The sequence below is a fragment of the Thamnophis sirtalis genome, unplaced genomic scaffold, assembly GCF_051295495.1.
Source record: "Thamnophis sirtalis isolate CommonGarterSnake01/CBP01778 unplaced genomic scaffold, rThaSir2_p1.2 scaffold_6, whole genome shotgun sequence".
Lineage (NCBI taxonomy): Eukaryota > Metazoa > Chordata > Lepidosauria > Squamata > Natricidae > Thamnophis > Thamnophis sirtalis.
In genome coordinates, this window is record NW_028261386.1 from 100,812,265 (window position 1) to 100,830,868 (window position 18,604).

The 18,604-nt window shown below is 36.7% G+C and overlaps 1 protein-coding gene across 1 annotated transcript in view; it reads left to right on the plus strand.

Annotated features, from left to right (window-relative positions):
* MAN1A1 (mannosidase alpha class 1A member 1) overlaps positions 1-18,604 on the plus strand; it is a 69,499-nt gene that overhangs the window by 31,241 nt on the left and 19,654 nt on the right. Inside the window, exons 3-5 of the mRNA XM_014060825.2 lie at positions 9,062-9,177; positions 16,894-16,974; positions 17,520-17,614. Of these exons, the coding sequence (XP_013916300.2) occupies positions 9,062-9,177; positions 16,894-16,974; positions 17,520-17,614 (292 nt within the window). The remainder of the gene's footprint in view (positions 1-9,061; positions 9,178-16,893; positions 16,975-17,519; positions 17,615-18,604) is intronic.

Here is an 18,604-nt window from a genome sequence, read left to right on the forward strand (position 1 = left end):
ATTTCCTCACTTTTATCTCATTTTATTAGTTTTGAGTGTAGAAGGAAACTGGAGTAAAATGTGGTAATTGTATTATCTTCTCTAAAGTACTGTATACATTTGCTTGGCTGCATTTTTTAGCAGAAGCCTGTATTTCAGCCAACTAATTCCAGATTTCATTTCACTTCCATAATTTGCTAGAATTAGCTGGAATATATGTCATTTTTAATTGTTTTGGTCTTCAATCAGCCAGACCTTTTTCCTGTCTAATATTGTCTATATTGTCTTTCAGTCACATCATAAACTATAGCACTGAAGCTGATTGTTTTATCTATGATTACTTGAAACCAAATTGTTTTAAAGTTTGAAATGATAAATCACAAGTTAGACATATAGTTCAGTTATATAACAAAGAATTTAGATTTTTTTAATCTCACTTTTTTAATAAACTCAAGCCAGCAAACATAGCTAATATTCCTTCCTCCTTCTATTTTCCCTACAAAAACCAGCACTATTGGGCTGAGAGAGTGATTAGTCACTCAGCCGATTATCATGCCTAAAGTTTTCATGCCTCACAAGTCTCTTGGTCTCTACCTGGTGCTTCCGTCACTAAACCAATGATACAATATTATTTAAGGGAAAAGAATATCACTGAATGAGAGTCATATGTTTCAGGTTTTTTCAAATCTTTTAACAATAGCCCCCGAATTTAAAGCATTTTTATACAACTGTGTACTATCATACTATATGAGAAAAGATGGGGATCTGAATCTTAGAAAGCTTAGTGTTTCAAATATGTATTGTCTAAGGCTTCATAGAGTTCTCCTATTACCAACCATATTGCCATTAACCCTTGCCCCTGCTGGAACTATTAAATATCATAATTACTGCAAATTAATTTTAGTGGATGACTGTTTTGATTAGCCATTCAGAATTGCTGCTTTACCTCTTACTTTAGAACTACAGTCTGAAATGTCAGGGTTGAAAATTAAATGTCAGACTCTTTTCTGTCAGGCCTTCCATAAAATGACCTTCGTACATGTTCTTCATTTTTGGCAACACAATGAACAAACAAAACAAATAAGGTTCAATACCGCAGAAAAGCAGATGCCGTACCATATTCTTGCTAACTCAAAGCTTATCCTTGTGTAATTGGAGGAATATATTTGCCTGAGTGTATCATGTGAAATAGTACCAGATCACTCGTTGTACCTAGTAGTAAATGTTAGATTATTTTCTATTATTTACTATTAATTTCAGTATCTCTGTTACTTTTTGGCTTTATGGAAGGAGCCTGCTCATACTAGTTAGAAACAAATGTTAGCAAAATAAGTATTTCCAAATTTGCCAGCTTTTAATTTTATAAAGAAACATTTTAAGAGCAAAATTGCCACAGCCCCATTGGAGAAGTGCCAACATTAATCACAGAATCATCGCATTGGAAAGAGCCTTTTAAGTATTGAGACCAAGCTCAGTTCCGAAATCCAGATTAAGACATCTCTGACAGATGTCTCTCCAGCCTCTGCTGGAACACATCCAGCAGCAGGGAAATCACTTTACTTTCAAACAACTATCTACTCTTACTGTTAAGCAACTTCTCTACCACCTCAATTTATGGGACACAGAACAACGGTCTCAAGTTCACAAGCAGGGAAATTCCATTTGAATGTTATAGAACATTTCCTGATAGTATTACTCACTGGTTGATCAAATTAACTGAATTGATGTAGCTAATTATTTCTTCTTTATCCAGCAAACACTGCCAAAATATTAGCTGGGCAGTAAACTTCGCTGCACAATGCACTTTGCTGCAACACTTAATAAGTAGATAATCAGACTGGAGTTAGTTACCTATTCTTAATTCTTTGTGTGTGTAAAAAATTAAAAAGATAATTGAGTTAGTAAAAGGAATGGAAACCTAAAGTTTCCATAATGCTGGACCAGAAATGCTTTGTAGGTTATTTGTTTATCATCAGGACACCACACCTTTCAAGATGACTAATAATTAAATGCAATACAAATAATTGTAATTGAATATGTGTTTCCTCGGCCATTACCTTGGCAACTTTAAGACTTATGGACTTCAATTCCCAGAATTCCTCAGAAATCCACAAGTCTTAAAGTTGCCAAGGTTGGAGACCTCTGGCCCAGCTGAACGGCCTCCTCCAGACAACTCCTTGAAGTATAGCTGCCCCTAGATCAGGGCTCGGCAACCTTAAACACTCAAAGAGCCACAAAGATCTTAACCAGAAACCCCAGTTCAGTTCCAGAGCCAAACAGAAGTCTGGTTCCCCCATTATAGAGTCTCCTCCTATCACGGCATCCTTTTTCCTCTACCAGTCCTAACCAAAAGCCCTATCAATTGTGGAGCCGACTGGGAGCCGCAGCAGAAGGATAAAAGAGCCACATTCAGCTCCAGAGGTGCAGGTTGCTGACCCCTGCCCTAGATATATCTGTTTGCATGTTTTCCAGAGAGAGCAGAACTCTGAACCAAATTAAGAAAGAATAAAAGGGAGTGGAAAGAGAGGAAACCATAGAACATTTATGTCATTGCTCTCCCCAGCTGTGCTCTAATGAAGATAAAATCATTCTTGTATTGGTGTAGTGTTAACTAGACTTTAGAATTAGAACAAAATCTTAGTGTGAAGTGCTCATTTTCAGAGTCCCACTACCCATAACTTGAGACGAGTGTGTTGAGATGTAAGAGAAGGATGAAAGTGGACACAGAGTATATAACATTATAGAAAAATACAGTGGAAAATAGTGTTCTTATTTCCTTCTTAATTCCTAGAAATAAAGGAACCTGCCTTTTACTAGTATTCCAAGTAGCAACTCGGACTACTTTATTTGGCTTTAGTTCATCAAAATAATTGCTTCCAAATGTAATTATTTTATCCATAAAACTGTGGAACTCCTTATTTTTCTTTTGCTAAATACTGGCATATGCAACCAGTATATGCTATATAGCTACTAAACGTAATAAAATAACACGAAATCATTGTATTTTCTGATTCCACAATATATTTGATTTTTTAAAATAATTTTTTAATCATTTAAATGAAAATTGCTTTCAACAAATAAAACTAATACAACTGCATACTATTTTTTTAAAGAATTAAAAATTTGAAAAAGTGCAGATAAAAAGTTACTTCTACCTTTAGCCTCAGCAAGCATAATCAACATTAACAATATATCACTGTTAAAATACAACCAAACATTCATTCTCTATAAGTCCATCTCTAGATCTTCACCTCTCCATATTAGTCAAAAAAGTCCAGTGAAGTAAGAACATAAGTATTACAAACTATATTTCTTATACCCAATTTGTCTCCTATTTATATTTAGGTCTAGATTTCCATTTAAACAATCCCCCTTTCGTCTCTTCAAAGGCTAATCCCAGTTTTAAAAAAAAGAGGAAAAAATGAAACATTACAAAAAATAGCCATTATAATCCAGTCCCAATCAAAGAAACTAATAAATATCACCAGAAATAGCAACTTATTATATGTATACAAAAACTAAAAAGATAGTTTTACATATTGTATCCTTTCATTCAATTTGAATCATTCTTTTTATATTTATGTTCATTTCTATTTAAACAAATCCCCTCCATCCAAAAAATATTGAACCTAATCAAAAAAAGCAAACCATTATTTTAACCATGATAAAATAAATCAATTTTACTTTTTTTTTCTTATTTCCAGTAATCTTCAAACTTCAAAAAGAAATTTCTAACTTAATGCTTTCTCATTCAGGTAACCCTTGACTTATGACTATTTGGTCATGTAGTCAGAATCTGGATGCTTGGCAATTTGTTCGCACATACATCAAGTGCTCCACAATCATATGATCGCTACTCGTAATTTTCTCTGTTGACTTCCTTGGAAATCAAACCTTGGCTAGCTGAGTGAATGAAAGGAATGCCTGCCAGAGAAATTCAGCTCTATGAAGAGCGGGAATCCTTTGGTAGGCAGTTCTTTTGCTCTATTTTCTTAATAACCTCGGAGATCACTTAACAAGTACAACTGGGAATGCAGGGATTGTGATCATTGAGCAAGGGAGTTACATGACATGACTGTTTGAAATACATATAGTATTCTCAAGACCTCTCCTTGATCCACAGAAAATGTTTGGCAGTATGGATCCAGCATCTAGCTGTCTTCGACCATAATACCTCCTGCTAAACCATGGAACATCAGTTCAACATTTATCTCCGAATGCTTCTTCCAGATTTCATAATACATTTTGGTGGTATTCTAAAGTTGTACTTGCATAATAATCCTGAAATGAGACTCAAATAAAAGATGAAAGATATAAATTATTCTAGTTACTCTTTCTCTTCATAAGATTGTGCTAAATTGCATTTGATTAAAATCAATGTCTCCCATATTTGATAATGCAGAAGAGTTGTTAGCTGTTCCTTGTGATTTCAAGAATTGCTTCACTTTTCTTTATTATTACATAGAAGAAAGCAGTATCCTGTTGGAGATGCTTTAGTTTGTGTTCCTCTACACTGTAGGTATCTAGATTTAAGTACATAATTGACCCTTTTCTATGCATTCCTGCAAAATTGTCAGTTCTACTACCATTCTATTATCTTCTGTGTGTCATTAAAAAGGCTGCACTCTAAGCCTACTGAGTATGCTTACTCTCACTGGGTTTCAGGACATGGGTGAAAGATCGCTTAACATGGTTTAAATATCTTACTCAAACAAATTGAGAGCTTTTTAGCATTTATTTAATTGAAATATTTGTAAATTTTTATTGAGAAGTCAATATCCTTTGCATTCAAGAGCTCAAAACAGCATAAATGGCCCTCCCTCACATTTTTAGTAATTTACTATATTTAGATATTTATAATATAAATATTATGTATGTTTATTTAATAGTAAGTCTTACAGAATGAAGTGGAATTCATTACCTAGTGAGTATGATCTGGATCCAGCCTGAGGAGAAGGACTAGAAATACTTAAAATTAAGACATTAAATATTAATATGCTCATATATCATGCCAGCTGTTGGCCTACATATACGCTTCCTAGCAGTAGGTGCCTGGGGAAAAAATTAGATTTCGTTGATATTGGTTCCTTTCCAGTTACTCAATTTATCTTATGTAATGTTCAATCATTGTAATGAACAATTAGCTAGTATAATTAAATTTCTATTTTCAGGACTATGAGTTTCTAATGTCTGAAAACCATTCAGTGTAAAAAGTACAGTACTGTACTGATTTTTTTTGGGGACATAATATTGCTCTGCATAAGCTTTCTCTTGTCATTTTACCATTGGAAAGCCTATAATTCCTTATCCACATATGGCGGTATAATATAAGAAATGTCTTTCATAGATAAGCACTTCTGGTCTTTCCATATGTTTAGTATAATGATGTCAGCTTGCTAGCTTGGTTTGTCCTGCTAATCTTTCTTCGCTGTGCTCAGTTGTGCCTTCTTCTGTTACATCTCTTCCCTCTGACCTTTCAACTTTGATCCCAGTGCATCAGGACCATGCAAGTTTTCTACTTCCAGAATACTATGGAGGTGATTTTTTTTTTTGGGGGGGGGGGGTTACAAGCAGTTATGCATCCAACAGATATAGTGAAATAGGAATAATGAAAAATTGTCCACTTACACAGCATCTGTTTGAAAAGCAGAAGTCAGGGCGCAAAGATGTGTGATTTCTGTTCAGCACGCCACAGCTAAAAGTCAGATGACATTAAGATTGTTAAATGATTAAGGAATGGTCAGTAAATTGAATTGTTTACTGGAGCCATTAACTGGAGTTTGTATTTATAACCTTTAAACTACTTCAAATCCAGGAAAATTTCCTTCTGGCAGTTTAGATAGATACTAGGATTCATTGGTAAATCAAATAATGTTATTCTATATGAGCCATGCTCATTTTAAATAGAGCTTTGTCAGGTTGGAAATACGTTTCTTACAAAATTTTGTTTTTTAATTTGTTTGAACTATGATGTAAGATGTTTTTGAAGAGTAGAAGAAGACAGAATCTAACTTCCCAATATAGTATCTTGTTTAAAAAGTATTACATATTTGTGAATAAAATAAAATAACTACATGATGATACTTTCCCCAGTTTTCACTCCAAATTGTTAACAAACTATTTTTCTGAGTACAATAGAGAGAAACTAATTTGATGTGAAGCAATTCTGGGCTTATACCCAGAATAAAGAATAGAATAAAATGCCTATGGATTAATCAGTAGGAGTTACTTCCATGTAAACATGCAAAAGATTTAAACCGAACATAAAAATAAAAAAATGCATGATATACAAAATAGCCTACATTTGTTTTTACATGAATTGCAATGTTCTCTTTGCTCAGTATGTGCTAATTTCAATATTTACTTCCTGCTTTATTTAATATAACATTGCTCAACTAACAACACAACTGCTTTCTCATAAATATTAGTCATGCTTTCTAGCTGAAGAGAGGGTATGATGGCTCAGCAGTTAAAGATGCTGAGCTTCCAGCTGACAATCCAGATTCGAGATCTGAGTGCTGTGCAACGGGTCGAGCTCCCATTAATGCCCCAGCTTCTTCCCACTTACCAGTTTGAAAGTATGCAAATGCAAGTAGAATAGAATAGAATATTATTATTTGTATGCCGCCCTTCTCCAGGAGGACTCAGGGCGGCGAACAATTCAAGGGGGAAAAAAGGGGAACATAAAAAACAAAACACAAATAATAAAAGTAAACAACAGTCGCACAACCATACATGTCGAGAGGGGAGGGAACTCATCACCCCCAGGCCTGTCGGCAAAGCCAGGTTTTGACAGCTTTTCGGAAGGCCTGGAGAGAGGTGAGGGTCCGAATCCCTGCGGGGAGTTCATTCCAGAGGGCCGGAGCTGCCACAGAGAAGGCCCTCCCCCGGGTAATAGCCAGGTGGCATTGGCTGGTAGATGGCACCCGGAGGAGGCCAACCCTGTGAGATCTAATGGGTCTGTGGGAGGTAATTGGCAGCAGGCGGTCTCTCAAGTACCCAGATCCAATACCATGAAGGGCTTTATAAGTTACGACTAGCACCTTGAAGCAGATAAATAGGTACCACTTCGGTGGGAAGGTGACAATGCTGGCTCCATTTGCAGAGAAATGGAGATGAAAACATCCCCCGAGAGCTGGACATGACTAGACAGGGGAAGCTTTTAACTTGAATCCTTGACAACTCATTCAGGTTTTCCCTTATTCAAATTTAATGTATTGTGGAGAAATTGAAAAGTTCACATACACAACATGTCTGGAATAGTGTAGTATTATTTATTTTTAAGGTATTGGTGTAAGATATTTTCATAATGTTATTGTTGCCAGGGGTAGCCCAGTTAACTTGGATAATACTGCCAGAGAAATAATACTTATCATTTCTAGGCATTTTAATGTGCCTGCACTGTCACAAAAGTATTTTAGATGTATTTCATCAACCACTGAATGTTTTATCATCAACCACTGAGAACCTTTGATAGTTTAATGTGATAACAGAATCTGTTAATCAAAATTAACTAGAACTTTTTTCCTGGAACTGATGAATAAACAAATAGAAAACAGCCACGGAACTTTGTTTATATATAAACAAAGTTTTATTGTCTTGTTGTAAGATTGAGATTGTCTTGGTGACGTTTCGATGAGGTCCCACTCGCCATCTTCAGGCTGGTGCCTTCGGCTTCGTGCTTGTACGAGCAAAAAACACACGCCATGAACACATGGCCAGACTGCAAACTCAGAGCCAAACCAAAGCCCGGGATGTTACACCACAGCCATCTGCTCAGGACATTACATCACAGAACTCAGGAGGTTACAATGCAAAGGCTCAGGATGTTACAACGCAGCCAACCACCCAAGAAGTTGCAGCACAGGACTCAGGATATCACTACAATAGAGTTCAGGATTGTCATCACACAGCCCATTAACCAGGTCATTACAACACAAAAGAACAATAGGCACACAGCCAATACCTCAGCCACACGGCAGCTCCGATCACGCTTTGCTCGCACAAACACGGCTTCGTGCTTGTGCGAGCAAAGCGTGATCAGAGCTGCCATCTTTCTATGGGTATTGGTGGGGGTGTGTGGAGTGCTGACTTCGTTGCTGTAAGTGGATTGGTTGGCTGTGTTTCAACATCTTGATTAGTTGATGGAGTTGATGTTTGCAGATTAGTCGGCTGTTTCGTAACATCCTGTGTGGCTGAGGTACTGGCTGTGTGCCTATTGTTCTTTTGTGTTGTAACGACCTGGGTAATGGTCTATGTGATGACATCCTGAGCTCTATTTTAGTGATATCTGAGTCCTGTGCTGCAACCTGGTTGGCGAAGATGGCGAGTGGGACCTCGTCGAAACGTCGCCAACACAATCTCAATCTTACACGGGAAAAGATCCGAATACAACAAGACAAGCATACCTACACCCGTGAAAATCTATGAAAGTGTGTGTGTGTGTGTGTGTGTGTGTGTGTGTGTGTGTGTGAGTGTGTGTGATGAATGCATAAGCATGAAAAAATGGCAATACTTGAAGATAATAAAACTTGCAAAATGTCTGTGGAAATTCTCAGTCATCCAAGTCATAGTTGTCTCAATGATGCTTTTTCAAATCGTTTTTCTTTTCTTTTCTTTTGAAAAAGCACCTGAGACAACTTGCTAAAATGTTTAAACAGATGTTTGATTAAGGAAAAGATAATAGCTACATTTATTGATAACTGGAAACCCACTGTGGACTTTTTGTCTAAAAGAATTAAATAAATCTATAATTTATGGTTTTTATATCAAATAGAATACATTATAGAAAAAAGGGAGTCAAATATCATTGTAATTATTACTACTATGAAAATCAGAAGCTTCATTTTATTTTTATTTTTTTCTTATCTGCACTTTTAGCTTTTCCTTTTTTTTCTTTCTTTTTCTCTTTTTTATTCTTAGTTCTCATTGTTCTTAAAAGTATCAATAAAAATTATACAATGGACTAGAGCGGTTAATTAATGGTCCAGAAATTTAAACATGAATATTGCTATAACGTCTCTCTTCACAAATATGGAAGAATAAAAGAAACTTATCAATAAAGTTGCTGACTTTTTTCCAGGTAATATTCAAGGAGCAACTATTGTTGATGCCTTAGATACACTGTATATCATGGAAATGAAAGAAGAATTCAAAGAAGCCAAAGAATGGGTAGAAAAAAACCTTAATTTTAATGTGGTGAGTATTAACATGAAATGCTGCTTTTTTGTACACACAGTTTGCCGATATGACTGAAAGAATGTTCATTTATGTACATTTTTTAATCATTCCTCTCAAGAGGTACAGGCAACTTCTGATAAAACTGAGAAAAGGGTAAAAAAATGTAATTGATTAAAATTAAAAAGATCAAATAAGAAACTAAAAAACAAGATAATAGACAATGTGGGGATTTTCTCCTATCCTGTCAGCTACTTCGAGCTTAGAACACCCCTATCAGAACACCAGGCAGGCAGAAGAGTCAGGTTTAAGGCTTTTCCAGAAGGCCAGATGAATGGAAGCCGATCTCACCTCCAGTGGGAGCCACACCCTTAGCTTCTCTTCTGCCTCTGTGGATATTTGTTTATTTAGAATGTCAATTCCTTTCTGCTGCTTGAAATATAATACATAGATAGGTGATTGGATCATTTTTAAATGAAAAGCTACAAACCGCTTTAAGTAGTGTCATATTAAACAGCTACTGTTCTGGAAACAGTATGTAAATGGGAAAGCAGAATAGGAAAAAATAATTGTGTTGACATGAGACCTGGCAGCAGCTATGGCCAGTTCAAAATTTCTAATGTCGCATATGTTTTAAAGAATCAGGGTTGCCCACATATTTCAGAACACTTAAAATGGCAGAAAATACTTCTCTCAGAAGTGCTGACTTGCCTAATTTATTTCCTACATGATTTTTATGCGAAGATATTTTTCCCATTATAAATGTAGAAATTATAATTACCTATTGTAAAATGATCTGAAATGGTATAAGATCTCTTGCTTGAGCAAGAAGTTGGACTAGAAGATCTCCAAGGTGCCTTCCAGCCCTTTTCTGATTGATTGATTGGTTGATTGATTGATAACGATGATCCATTGTCCTCATACAAAGGGAAGAAAAAAGTCATTCAATGAAGCCCCTCAAAGAAAAGGACATGACTCAAGAAAATGGGCAAGTCTTAATCAGAGCTATAAAAACAGAGTTTTGACTTCTGTTGCTAGACAGCTTTCTGGTCTTAGATCTAACCTGCATGGAACTTTAGCAACTGAAGTCAGCTTGTTTGTTTTCTCTTACATTCCTGCAGTGCAATAAAGTGCACAGCTGCCATAAAGTACTCTAATCTGTTAGGTCTGACCTCTTGTACTTGTAATTACTGGCACGGGACAGGTTTGAACTGTCTGCAACTTATCATGGAAGATGTCTTCAAATTATTCTGGATAGTTCATTGGTCATGTCAACTCATTGTACATGGCTACTGTGGGGGGAAAAACAAATTTCATGCTAGGAGTTCCTTAAAAAAGAGACCAACAATAAAACTGTATTGTTAACACTGTAATACCCTTATACAAATATGTGTTGTATGTCTGTATCTGAAGTACTTTATACAGCCTGGTTGCAACAGTTGGAGAAAACGATATAAGAAAACATACAAAGAAAGGGCAACGAAAATCATCAGGGGTTCAAAATCTTCTGTATGTCTGGGAATCTTTAGCTTGAAAAAAATGCCAACTGAACAGGATAATGAAGCTGATTCAGAAAAGCTTTAGAATTGACGAGGGGAGAGTTATTCATACAGTACATACCAAACCTATGGAATTCATTATGAGAAAGTTGGTGATTATCATGTTATTCCCATTGCATGGTTTTAAATGTTTTTTAAAAGGCTTTGGATAAGTACATAAAGAATAGGTCTAGCCAGAAGGTATAGTGTCAATTCTCAGCAGATACCCCCAGTTACTGGTTCCTGGGAAAGTGATGGGAGGTGGGTATGTCTACTGCTTGAGAAACAGCCCAGAAGGATCTTGTTGGTCACTGTGAGAAATAAAAATAGAAATAAAGTGACCTTGACCTGACTAAGAGCTGTTCGTATGTATATGTCAGAAATAAACCAGCATGCAATATTCAAGCTGTGAGATTAGAGTTAAACAAGACGTGACACTGACATATAACTTATTGTGAACAATATGTCAAAATTTTTGTTTGGAATAGTTTCCTACAAATATAAGTGAGGATCTATTTGAGAAGCAGAAGTTGGCAACTCTAAGAACAATTTTCATTAAATGTGTGCTATTCTAAAGCATAGTGATAATTGTTTTCAAAATCTGATATGGGTATAAACAGCATAATTTTCAATTAAGTACACATTGATTTCTTAAAATTGCTGTTGGCAGCTTCATGTCTGGTATTACACATTATATTTATATATTATTTTGATTTATATTCTAAGATTCCAACCTAGAGCATTCACAATGCAAAAACAAAACAACAGAAACAGTTAAAACAGCAGCCAGTGTAATCATTAATCTCAGAACAATCATTCAGTTCAAAGGAATCCTGAGGGACTCAATAATTCAACTGCTATGAGGAAACAGCCATCTAAATAGCACTCTAATACAATGACCCCCTCATCCTAATTCCAACAGCCTACTCAGAAGGATATCAACATTGATACCATCAAAAGCTGCTAATAAATCCAGCAGAACTAACAGGGATTCACTTCCTCTAGTTTGGGTTAAGTTAGGTTGGGTCTTTTATGGCACAGGTGATCGCACAGTAGGAATGGGCAATTAATTTTCCCAAGGCACCACTTGAGAAACTGGGACTGGGAGGTTCCCACCACCACTGCCTCCCTCCACCAGACAGGGACAGTCAAAGGGCCAGATATGGCCCATGGACCATAAAATGCCCAAGTCTCCTACAGAGCAACCAAAATAGTTTATGTGCCATAACCAGACTTAAAACCACATTGAAAAAAGATCTAGACAATGTGTCTCATCCAAGAGACCTTTTCTTCCTTATTCACCAATAAGGAAAGAAGAAGGAAGAGCAAATTAGCCACTGACCTAGAGTTGTTTTCATCCTCTAGGACCACATTTAGTTTCTTCAGAAATGGCCTGAGAATTTCCTCTTTTGAAGAGGCTGCAACTACTTCCTGCTTTGCTGAGGCATTTATAACATTTTGGCGCTCACCCAACAACCCCCCCCCCTTATTAAATTAAATAAGATGAGAGGGCAAGGATTGAGTACCTGGTGGAATTTCAGGCACTTCACCTCAACAATTGAGACTCTTGCAATAAAACAGAAAAGAGTGGTACTCTGGACACTCCCGCTTCTGGAGTTGCTTTAAGTACAGAGACTGTGTGCTCATATGTTATCCTGGAATCAAGAATAGGGAGCTGGCAGTGAACACAATTATTTTATCACAATTAATATTAAATTCTATTACCTAAAGTTTTATATCATGATTTTTATATATACATCAGGGGTGGGTTTCAGCAGGTACACACCGGTACGCCCATACCTGTTCATGAAATTTAGCGTGTTTTCCCATACCTGTTCCTCTGGAGGCCGTGTACCAGAACACTCCCTCCCATGGCCTGCCCCCTTGCTCACTCCCCCTGCCTGCCCAGTCACCGCTAGCTTGCTCACCCCGCCTGCCCACACCAGGCTTGTCCCGCCTACCCAGTTACTTTGTCGGATCAGAGGATTGGGAGAAGTCCATGTGACGTGCGCTCCTTCTCTTTGACAGCCACCTCGTTTCTAATTGGAGGAGATCCATGCAGAGGGAGGAAAAACATAGATTTCTTTCCCCCATCCCCATTTGGAAATGAGGCTGCTGTCAAAAGAAGGGAGCCCTCCCCGTGTGGCTTCTTCAAACAGGCGAAGAAGGAACAGGAAGGGAGTTTGGCTGTTTGAATAAGCCATGAGTTTCCAATGGGGGGAGAAATCCATGTTTTTCCTCCCTCTGCATGGATCCCCCCCCCAATTGGAAACGAGGTGGCTGTCAGAGAAGAGAGCAGCATGCACCCATCGGCTTGTGCAACAGCCGAATCCTCACCTCCTGTTCCTTCTTCGGATGTTGGACAAGCCCATGTGGCATGTGCTGCCCTCTTCTCTTTGACAGCCACCTCAGTCTAAAACATTTTTTTCATCCACATTATTTCCCATGGCCCTTCTGATGAGTTTTAGGATAACAATAGCAGCAATAGCAGTAGACTTATATACCGCTTCATAGGCCTTTCAGGCCTCTCTAAGCGGTTTACAGAGAGTCAGCATATTGCCCCCAACAATCTGGGTCCTCATTTTACCCACCTCGGAAGGATGGAAGGCTGAGTCAACCCTGAGCCGGTGAGATTTGAACCGCTGACCTGCTGATCTAGCAGTAGCCTGCAGTGCTGCATTTAACCACTGCGCCACCTTGGCTCTTTAACACTGCTAAAGACAAAAGTTTTCATATCAGATGCTGGATGCTGTCTTTTTTCTATAGGTTTCAGCAAACTGTAGAATATATTGTGCCAGAGTTGAGATTTGTACAATTATTATTAGCTTCAGGAAATCTGCTAAAATGTTGATTTGGAAGTAAAATTTAAAATGGTAGTATCTTCACATGGTTCTGTAATTCATTTCAATACTCATAATCATTTAACTGATGATAAAGAGTAGAAACATCTAATTAACTTTTACAGGAGGAGGAATTTTTTTCCATAATTTTCTTGAGGATTATATTAAATTATATAGTATATAAACATTTTCAAAGTGCAGAGAAAAATCAAAACAAAAGAAGTAAAGGAGACAAACAGAACAAATTATCAGCAAGAATAATCAACGTTAACAATTTCACCGTCCCTTAAAATATAACCAAATATTTCTATACTTCACCCCTTTTTCTATAAGCCCGTCTCTACATATTCAGCTCTCATTATTAGTCAAGAAAAGCAAGGATTATCAGAAATAACAAATATTTATATCTCAATTTCCATTTAAGCAAATTCTCCCTAATCCCTCTCTGCAAATAGGTAAAGTCCAGTCCTAATTAAAAACAAACACAACAAACATCCAGTCCCAATCAAAACAGCATTAAACATCATGAAATAGTAAATCATTATTTATGTACAAAAATAACATATTATAAATAAATCCACAGCAACAAATTAAACATTACCTAAAGTAACCATCATTTCCAGTCCCAATTAATATGTGTGTGTATGTATGTATGTGTGTGTTTATATATATATGTATATATATCACCAGAGATAGCAACCCATTATTTTAACCACAATTAAGTGTATAAAATATTCCAATATAAAAAAATAATCCATATTGAGTTTTTTTTATTTGTAGATCTTTTTTTAATTTTTAAATCATCCAATTCCATTTGTTAATTTAATATTTCCATTTCTTTCTTGTAATGTTTACATTTTGAATCCACCCTAAAATCCATTTCAGTTTTATTCAATGGGATTTGTTCCTCTTCAATAATACCTTTTGATTTCTTTTTAGAGTTAAATAACTCAAAACCTCTTGGACCCAAACATCAAACATTTTCTTTAAGGTAGCCATCTGGTGCCCTCCACTGTCCACCTTTCAAAGTTATCTTGTCAGTTCAAAATATAAACAAAAGAGCTCTTCCCACAAGAGATAATTCTTTTAATTAACTTCAAAGTCCTTCTTTAATTCAAATTCATCTGAACCTTTAATCAATTTTAAAACTTTTTGAAATCAGCACTGTAATTACCTTTACCTGACTAGGTGGCGCAGTGGCTAAGACACTGAGCTTGTCGATCAGAAAAGTTGACAGTTTGGTGGATCGAATCCCTAGCACAGGTCTCTTGCGTGAGCAGGGGGTGGGACTAGATGACTTCCAAGGTCCCTTCCAACTCTGTTACTGTTTACTATTTACCTTTTGCTGTGGTAAATTGCAAAGAAAACAATTCTTATAAAACTTGAAGGACATAATTTTCTTCTAAATGGATTGAAGAGAAACTACCCAGCGAATTCTAGAGTTGCAGTTCTGAAAAAAAACCCCTTCAAAGTTATTAAAAAGATAAGGTGTGAGAGAACTTTGAGTCCATGAAAGGCTATATTAATAGCTTTCAGCATGATGAATTCCTATGATGCCTAACTGATAGCAAGAGACTGCAAAAACATCAGTTTCTGCTGTCTACTCACAAAACAAAACAAAATAGATGCACAGGGTATGTAAGTGTAAGCTTAGGACGTCTTCTTGACCCAGAATTTTTGACCTAGCCTGGATGTTATATTCAGCAGCTTTTTTGGCCACAATTTCTCCCATGATCCAATGAACGACAATTTGTCATTCCTCACCAGAAGTGATTCCTGAGAGGAAGAGTAATTGATAATCCATCTTGTAAAAAGTATGGGTGCTTCTGGAAGCCAATAATATGGGACAATTATACATTTTATATTCTTCTTCTTCTTGTGCCATATCCGTTATCGGACACTGGCAATCATGTTGGCGATCCTATAAAATTAACATTTTACATTAAACATTAAACATTATTTTAAAAGTTATCTTAATGTGGTTTCTCTTTTTAAAGGAAAATAAGGCATATGAGAATACGGGAAGGAGAATAGGAGCAAAGGGCACAGCTGACAGTTTTCCACTGATAATCTTACAGCTGATAGTCTATGGTAGGATTCTTGGAGCAACAGATGGTGAACCCCAATTATATCAAGAATATGTACTGAACATCTTGAATATGTGGGTTGCCAAAAATAGAAAGAAAATTCTGTATCTTATTTGCAACAGTGGATTGTCAATATGTGTGTGGGTATTTGTCAGTATTTGAAGGAGAGTTGGCAAAAGGGGAAAGGTAAAATATTTCAAGCAACATAATCCAACTTTTTAGTTACTCTGTTATAATTCCTGGATTCATGTGCTATCTTTCCTTCTTATCAGTTTTGAAGTTACACTAATTTTGAGTAGTTCAGAGAACCGGTAAAGACCAATTCTGACTGGCCCCACCCCCATCTATTCTCTGCCTGCTGATTGGGAGGAAATGGGGATTTTGCAGTATCCTTCCCCTGCCATGCCCACCATGCCATGCCCACTAAGCCATGCCCATAGAACCGGTAATAAAATGATTTAACTCCCACCACTGGTTACTGGTGCCTAATTGGTAAACTAAAAGTTTCTAAATCAAGACTCCACATAGCCTCTTTTTGCATAGGTCTGCTTTGTCTTTCTTTTTTTTAAAAAAAGAGTTCAGATAATCTTTGAGTTATTATTGCAACTGGGACCAGGATTGCCATCACTAAAAAAAAGTGGCCACAGAGTGCAGTGTCACATGACCACAACTCTTAGGGATAGCAATCCAGGCAATCCCAGTTATTATCATCAACCCAAGACACATGGGTCATTAAGCAGGAGACAGAGGAAGTCCTAGGTAAAGAATGTATGGGTGCCACAGGGGATGGGGGAAGCCCTGGGACCACAGGCCACACATGAGTGGGGGTTGTGTGTTTGTGCTGCAGTGCAGCACAAGCTCAGAAAGGTAGGGGAAGGAGATCATAAGGTGGGTCAGTATAGGTGGGTCGTAATAGTCTTTGGTTCAAACTCAGATGCACATACTATAATATATAGAACTGGAAGTAAGTAGGAGAGACGTGAGAGAATAACTCTGGTGCAGGAAACTATAAACACACATAGCAGTAAATCTCAAATTACTTGATTGAATTCCCTTTAGATGAAATATTCTTTTAATCTTATTATCATAGACTAGTATTCCATAAATAAGTTTGAACTTATTTATGGAACAAGACATTAGAGGAATGAAGCATAATTTCCCTCAGCATTATGCAAAATACAGATACTAACAGTATTAAGAATAATAGGAGAAAGTTATTACATTTCTTGTGTTCAAATTAATGTATAGCTTAAAATATATTTATATTTCCAGAATGCAGAAATCTCAGTTTTTGAAGTAAACATCCGTTTTGTTGGGGGATTACTTTCAGCATACTATCTTTCTGGAGAAGAGGTAATATTGGATGTGGCATTTGTTTGTTTGTGCGGTGCCTTTGCATCAGTGTTGACTCCTGGCATTTGCCTGGATTAGTCCCTTTAGGTTTTTTGCCCCTAGATTTGTTCTTGCCTTGTTCCTATGGCTGAAAAAGAGTGAGTGTTCCAAGGTTGCCCAGCTGACTTTGTGCCTAAGGCAGGACTGGAACTCACAATCTCCCAATTTCTTGCCTCAACTCTTGTTTCTTCTGTTTTGTTACAATAATCCTGTTTTTCTCTGTGTTTTGAGTTGGCCTTCTGTTAGCTGGCAGGCAGGCAGCTGACAGGTTTAATTCATAACAATTTGAAGCGTCATCTCATGTTCATCCTTATTCCTATCATTTTTTTAAAACTGTAATTAATACTCTTTGTATTAACAGAATTTGATTTAGTCAAATTGCCAAATATTTCTAAAGAGTTTGGGAAAAATATTCTGAATTTTATCTGAAATTTCAGGTTAAAATATAGAAACCTTCTTTTCATTTTCTCCTGTATTGCCTAACCCTTGCTTATTTCCATTTTTAGATATTCCGAAAAAAAGCAGTAGAACTAGGGGAGAAGTTGCTTCCAGCTTTTAATACCCCCACAGGAATTCCTTGGGCATTATTAAATATCAAAAGGTAAAAGCAGACCAACTTTCCTGTATTCCTTGCCAGTTAAATTCTTTGATCCCTTGAATTGCTACCAGGTAGTCATTTCTCCTGTGTTTTTGTTGCAGATTGCAAACATAGCTAATTTTCAGTACAAGACATAGGAGCAGCAGGGAGCAAGGCAGAGGTTTTCCATTGCTAGCAAAATCAGGTTTAACCTGGGGACTTGATCATTTTTCAGTCAAACTATTAAGCTTAGTGTTTCTTGCTTTGAAATCAGGAATCAATGAGATAAATAGTTAGAAAATCTTGCATATGTCTGAATCCGTGATTGTAATGGTGAATTGAAAGCAACGGTAGGTATCCCAGTCGTCCATGATACTAAGTGGTCAATTTCTGACCCAGGTCTTGTTGCCACACTGAAGTTAAGATGTAGGACTGGAAGCATTAATAGCTTTTGGTTCTGAAAACAAACCATGAACATGTGCTGTAAAGGTCACAATTAAGTATATGAACTGGGACCTTTTCTTTTCCAAATCACTGTTCCCGAAACATAACTCATAATTGCAGAATCATCTCAAATAAAAGCTGCTTCTAAACCTTCTTACTTAAAATTTTGAGTCAACCATTTTTTTCATACCGATCAGCTATATTTTCTCAGAATCAATGTAGTTCAATTAACAAAATACTAAAATCAGCACTTTGCTCTATAACTCAGGTATATTAACTACCACAGAAAAAACAAGTCACATCAAGAAAGTTTTAAAAAGTCAACATATACAATTTTTTCACATCAAATAATGTGAATTAAAATGAGAAAGATGTTGCTTTCTTAATTAATGTGGAGAGTTTTTGTAACCTACATACAGTAATTAGTAAACGAGGCCTGGAATAGGAGCTGCATGGTGTGTGATAGTATTTCCTGCACAACTCCCTATAGTTTTGGTAGAGTTCCTATGCAACTTTGGGAGATCATTCAGAGGTTTTGAATTGATGGATTCATAAGACTACCCCTTTCAA